Genomic DNA, 5,657 nt, shown 5'->3' with positions numbered 1-5,657 from the left:
TTCTGGTGTCCCTGTGTGTATTTTTATGACCTCCTGGAGATCAAGATCCTGGGACCCAGTTTTGAAAGGCTAATGGGAGAAGATGTTGGTTTCTGGCTTTTAGTAGGGAAGGGAGAGTGGGGAAACTTTCCGCTTCGTTTCCCCTTCTAAGTCCCTGCTTAGAATCCAGCCTGGCTTCTGCATCTTAACCATCATATCTATCATGCCTCTATTATCTGGGGTCTGGGTCTCTCTCCATCTTTCACACATACAGTACCTTTGGTAATAGAAATATCCCTGGCTCTGGTGCATATTTGGGTCCTGGATAGGTCAACAGGTGGTTCTGTCCAGAGTCTCCATCACACCTTAGGGCTACCAAAGTCCTGGCTTAACAGATTAGAAATTTGGGGCACTTCTCCTGGCTAACACGGTGAAACCCCGTCTCTACTAAATATACAAAAAAATTAGCCAGGCTTAGTGGCGGGCGTCTGTAGTCCCAGCTACTCGGGTGGCTGAGGCAGGAGAATGGCGTGAACCCGGAGGGCGGAGCTTGCAGAGAGCCGAGATCCCCCCCCTCCCCCCCAGCCTGGGCGACGGGGGGAGCCCCGTCTCAAAAAAAAAAAAAAAAAGAAAGAAAATAAATTTGGGGCACATTCCCAATACTAAAGGACTCTCCAAAAGGCCCCACTCCCGGCTAATTTTTTGTATTTTTAGTAGAGACGGGGTTTCACTGTGTTAGCCAGGATGACCTCGATCTCCTGAGCTTGTGATCCGCCCGCCTCGGCCACCCAAAGTGCTGGGATTACAGGCGTGAGCCACCGCGCTCGGCCCAAAAGACCCCATTTTGATGCCTGTGCCTATTCCAGCTGCGGCGGAAGCAGTTTTGGATATGATACCCGCCCTTGGGAAAACACAAGGTATTAACTGCGTGCAACCTCCTGACTTTCTATTTCTCCTGATCTGGGAAAAGGGATAGGCAGGCTAAGCTCTACACTGTAGAAAGCCTGTGATAGAGCTTTGAACAAATGCTGCAGGCATTGTAATCACCAAACACTATAGTAAGTGCTGGGAATGAATAAAAACACAATCACCGCCCTACAGGAGTTCAGTATTTAATTTAAAAAATTACAGCATCTGCTAGGTTGCAGGCTGTTCTAGACACTGGAGTTAAAGTAGTGCAAAGTTCCTGACTTCCTGGAACTTACCAACTGTACTGAAGTTTCAGTGTTCTATAAACAAAGATAGTTAAGGGCCCATTGGCCCCGGCTTGGTATTAAAGCGCTCAGGCCCACTCCAGACCTGAGAATATCAGCTGAATCTGAATCAACTGTTCTCCATTACTGTCGGTTGGTGGTATAGCGGGGCCACGGCGACCTCCAGCGGCCACCCTCCGTTTTGTGGTCTGTTCTGGGTCCCCGGAAAAGAAAGGGAGGGGCGATAAGCCGGGTCCTCGGGAGCGCCCTGGTCTCCCTTCCCTTTACAGACTAGGAGGCCACAGCTAGCTAGCAGTCTCAGATCCAGGTTTCCCATCTCTGGGATGAGAGTTCGTCAGGACTGGCAGCACAATGCAGGTCGTGAAGAACGGCAGGGTCGTTTATCCGTACAAAGTGAGTGTTAGAGGAACCCATCAAGACACACGAAGGCTGGGAAATCCCAGCGCTGCCAGTCGGAGATGACCAAGACTGAACCTCAGGCCCAGCCCTCCCTTCTCTCCTAGCCTGCAGGTTTTCCTCCTATTCTGGCGTTGGGACCGGATGAAAGCTGCGAAACCAAAACGGGAATGGATAAACTGAGGTGCCACTGGGGATCAGTTTGAGAAGTACCTCCAGGGCGGGGCCATCACCGGAAGTGGCTTAAGGCTTGTACCCTACAATGCCCGCCTCTAATTGCGCTACCAGTAGGCGACAAGCCGCCTCCACTTCCGGTCCCCAGAGCAGTAGCCAGCAGCCCCCTCTTTACTGCTCTCCTACTGGCTGTCGCAAGGACGCGCTGTGATTTCCCATTGGTCGCGTCTCCTCTCCGGCGCCGCGCCTCCTTCCTCCAGGTATAGTTATGTCTTCCGGCATCCGATTGGCTAAAGGCTGGGAGGGCGTTTGCCTGAGTTAACCAATGAGTGGGGTCGAGAGTGAGGGCGGCGGCTGCGTGATGGGGGCAGGGCGGGACTTGGCGTGGCCATTGGCCAGGGCGGGTACAGGCTAGGGATATGATTGGTTCAGGAGAGGGGCACCGCGGTGGGGTCGGGACTGCGCGGCCTCAGCAGCTGCGGGAGACGGAAGTGGCAAGAGTGCGGCCTCAGAGGGTCGGGCGGACACCGCCTGGGTGAGTCACCGTGCCCCCTGCACTGCGAGCCTGGGAACCGCAACGACCGCGTCTTGCCCGGCCCCGCCCTGGTCCCCACCGGCTTTCCTGAGTCCCGCCTTCTGTCACTTGGGGCTCCGCCTCCCAGTCTTTAGGCTCCGCCCCTAGAACCTGGGCACCTGGGCTCTCCTGCCAACCTGGCCCGTCCTTCGGGACCAGATCCCCTAGGTCTGAAAACCCTGGGCCTCCCAGGCCTGATCCTTGTCCCTCCTTCCCTCCCTTCGTTCCCTGGGGCTGCTGCCAGTGGGCGGTGAGGCAGCACCTCTGGCTTGTCTCTTGCGGCTTTCCCCATGAGGGAGAATGGCCTAGGGAAGAGATACTGTGAACAGGGAGGTGGGCAGGACCACAGATGGAGGCTTTTATCCCCGCAGCCTCCCGTAGGGCTCTGTTGCACTGCCCGAGGATAGCAGGCATGAAGGAAAGTGTCAGTGAAACCTGGGCCTGGCTCGCTAAGTGAGCCTAGGCGGCCCCATCCTGAAATCCCTGTTACTTGGGCTCATTGGACAGCTGCTGACTCCAAGGCCTGGATTGGCCTGATTCTGTCCCTGTTGTGTGGCCTCCTCTCCATAACCTCCACCCCACTTGGTGTCAAATATACTCAGCAGGACCTGTGCAGCCCTGCTGCCCTCTGATCACAGGTTGTGGTCCCCTCCCTCTTGTCCCACTCTGGACTCTGCCCCCAGTAAACAGGTCAGGTGGGTACTACTCCCAGACTCAGAAACTGGCAAAACATTCCTGTGGACTCATGCTCCTTCCGCTACTGCCACTTCACCCAAAGATTCAGGGCCCAAAATGAGCCCCAGTTGGGCAGCCTGTGTCTCTTCAGAGTTGGCAGTTCTGCTCCCCCACAAAGAAGTGTTCTCCTTCTGCGTCTGGGAATCAGGACTCCTGAATTCTGCCGAATAATCTTGGATGACACTCATTCCTGCTCCAGAACTTCGTGGCTGACTTCATGCCCTGCAGGATCACTTGTTGCTTTCTCCCCATGTAGCTCCCATTGCCTCTCTCTGGCATGGTGACTTGTGGAGAGACTGGAGTCTTTGCGAGGGAGAAGAATAAGAGTTGTAGAGAAGGTCGGGGTAGATGTGTGGCATTTGTTGATTCTATGGTAGTGTTAATGGGGCCCTTTACTTTTATGTTCCTCTGTCTCCTTACAGTGAGAAGCAGGGAGCCAGGACCCTTGCCACGGTAGAATGGTGAGTACCCTGTCTTTCCTCAGGCCATTGTGTTTTCTGTAATCCTTGTGTCTTTCTCTGTGAAGCTGCCCCACCTCTCCTAGAGCTTGAGCTCCAGGCTACCCTGTTCAGTTCCTAAACAGGTTCATCTGCCCTGGAGATAAATTAGGGTTTCTTTAGATTACACAACATCAGCCAGAAGACAGCACTAGGACTGGAAGCTTCTAGAAATCATTTTCAGCATGTGCTATGCCCCATACTTTCCTAATACTCCCTACCCACCACTGGCTCTATTAACCCTTCGTAACAGCCCTCTTCTTGCTTTTCTTGGGTGCCCGCTAGAATCTCTGTGTTCTGGTCTGAAAAGCCAGGCCTTCTTTATCTCAAGATCCTTGGACTTCCGGTGGGTCCGTTGAATACTGTGGATGCTATATCAGGAGTGACTCCACCAAAACTGTGGGGCTTCTCCAGTTCCAGGGTGCTCCTGTTAAGCCACTACAGGTGACAGCTGACTGAATATCTAGCAGGATAGCATCTTCCAGGGTGACCAGAATATCACCAGAGATGGTTTACAATGATCCTATTAATTTTCCATTAATTGTAACGGCCCTTCTCTCACCCCAAGTCCAGGGAAGCCCTTAACTCCTGAGAGCTAGGAGGAGGCAGTGAGATGGGAAAGGCCTAGAGAGCTGCAGGCCCTGGCCCAGACCAGGCCCTTAACCTGGTGGTATCTCTTCAGTTTCTTTTAGGTGTCCCTTGTGCTTAGGGGCAAGTTAAAGAATTCAGTAGATGAGAGGATTTTCTCCTTCCCTCCCTTCCTTCCATAGACATGTGGATTTGGTGTATGCACTATTGGTTCAGTCTCTTCTCAGAAAGCCTGCTGGGTTTGGCCCCCACTGACAGATAGCTCCTCTTTTTCTCTTCTGGGCTACCCTGAAAAGAGCATGGGCTTCAGAGTCAGCTTCATCTAATTTCAAATCCTAGCACCACCACTTAGGTAAATTACATACTTTCTCTCTAAGCTTGAGTCTCACCAGTAAGACAGGATAAGGTTTACTTCTTGGGGGTTGAAAGGTTTTAGTGAGATAATGTTAGAAACTGCCAGGTTCATTGTAGGTGCTTAATAAAATGTCAGGTTTTCTTTTATTACTCCCTTCTCCCCGAAACAAGACAAAAGCCCTGGTGTCTGAAAGTTACCAGGTGCAGGAAGTTTGGGGTTCCAGTCAGCTCCCTCTGTGACTTTTGGTGACATTTTGAGCCCCTTATTCCTGCTCCTTATTTCTTGGCCCTCTACCCAACTCTCTACTCCACTGCTCCTGGGTTTCAAGTTTCATTTTTTTGCATACCTTCTGTGGTCCATACTTCTAGCTCTTCTCTTTCCTAGACTAAGAAATCCCTTCTCCTCCAAGAAGGACTTTATTACGCAGAGATCACAATGTGAAACAAGGGAGAGATGGAGCTGAAGGACTAGGGTTGGGTAGGGGTGTTGGATAAAAAGCTCATTTCCCTTTCCAGGAGCGTGGAATGACTAACCTGGCACCATTCTAAGGGGAAAGAAGGGTTTAACGAAGTCACAGGATTGAAGGACCCTGATGGGCAGGGGCATGGTGGGTAGTGGTTTTGGAGGGAAAGGAGGAAGCAAATGGGTAGCGGGTAGGTGAGCTCCACCTTGGGATCCAGAGCAGGCGTCGGGGGAGCTTAGAAGGGGAGGGCGTGGGGATGGGTTTGTAAGAGGGCACAGGGGGGCTCACCTGGGAAGAGGGGAAATGAGAAGATGTGGGCGGTCCCGTAGCCCACGTTCCTGAAAGCTCCTAAAGGTCCCTGGAGTAGGGTACGCCCTCCTACGAGGCCCAGGGTCCACGGGGAGGGAGGAGGCTGGACTTGTGGGCGGGGCCCGCGGAGCCGCCCCGCCCCTGCCTCCGCCTTCCCGCCGCGGTCCCCGGCTCCCCTGGCGCCTGGCTCCCCTCCCTTCTGCCCTCGTGCGGGAGGGCGGAGCTGGGCCCGCTCCATTGTGGAGAGGAGGGGAGAGGCGCGCGGGAGCCGCGCGGAGGCCCGGCCACCAGCGCCCTAGCCTCTTGGCCGCCGCGGCCGCACCTGGCGAGCCCCGCAGCCGGGATGCGGCCGGCGCCCGGGGCTGGCGGGCAG

At 54.1% G+C, this 5,657-nt stretch overlaps 1 protein-coding gene across 3 annotated transcripts in view; it reads left to right on the top strand.

The window, feature by feature from the left end:
- The first annotated feature begins 1,906 nt into the window (after window positions 1–1,906).
- Window positions 1,907–5,657, top strand: part of MTMR4 (myotubularin related protein 4) — a 32,219-nt gene continuing 28,468 nt past the window's right edge. The window contains exons 1-2 of one of the 3 annotated variants that reach the window (XM_017861570.1): window positions 1,907–2,023; window positions 3,495–3,533. In XM_017861570.1, coding sequence (XP_017717059.1) covers window positions 3,531–3,533 — 3 coding nt within the window. In that variant the 5' untranslated portion in view covers window positions 1,907–2,023; window positions 3,495–3,530. Of the gene's footprint in view, window positions 2,024–2,197; window positions 2,299–3,048; window positions 3,411–3,494; window positions 3,534–5,657 lie in introns of those variants that run through there. The other 2 variants (XM_017861568.1, XM_017861569.1) reach the window with 2 other exon arrangements.

Source organism: Rhinopithecus bieti, unplaced genomic scaffold (assembly GCF_001698545.2).
Source record: "Rhinopithecus bieti isolate Rb0 unplaced genomic scaffold, ASM169854v2 scaffold_57210, whole genome shotgun sequence".
Classification (NCBI taxonomy): domain Eukaryota; kingdom Metazoa; phylum Chordata; class Mammalia; order Primates; family Cercopithecidae; genus Rhinopithecus; species Rhinopithecus bieti.
Note: the sequence above shows the minus strand (reverse complement) of the source record. Positions and strands in the feature narration are given on the sequence as shown.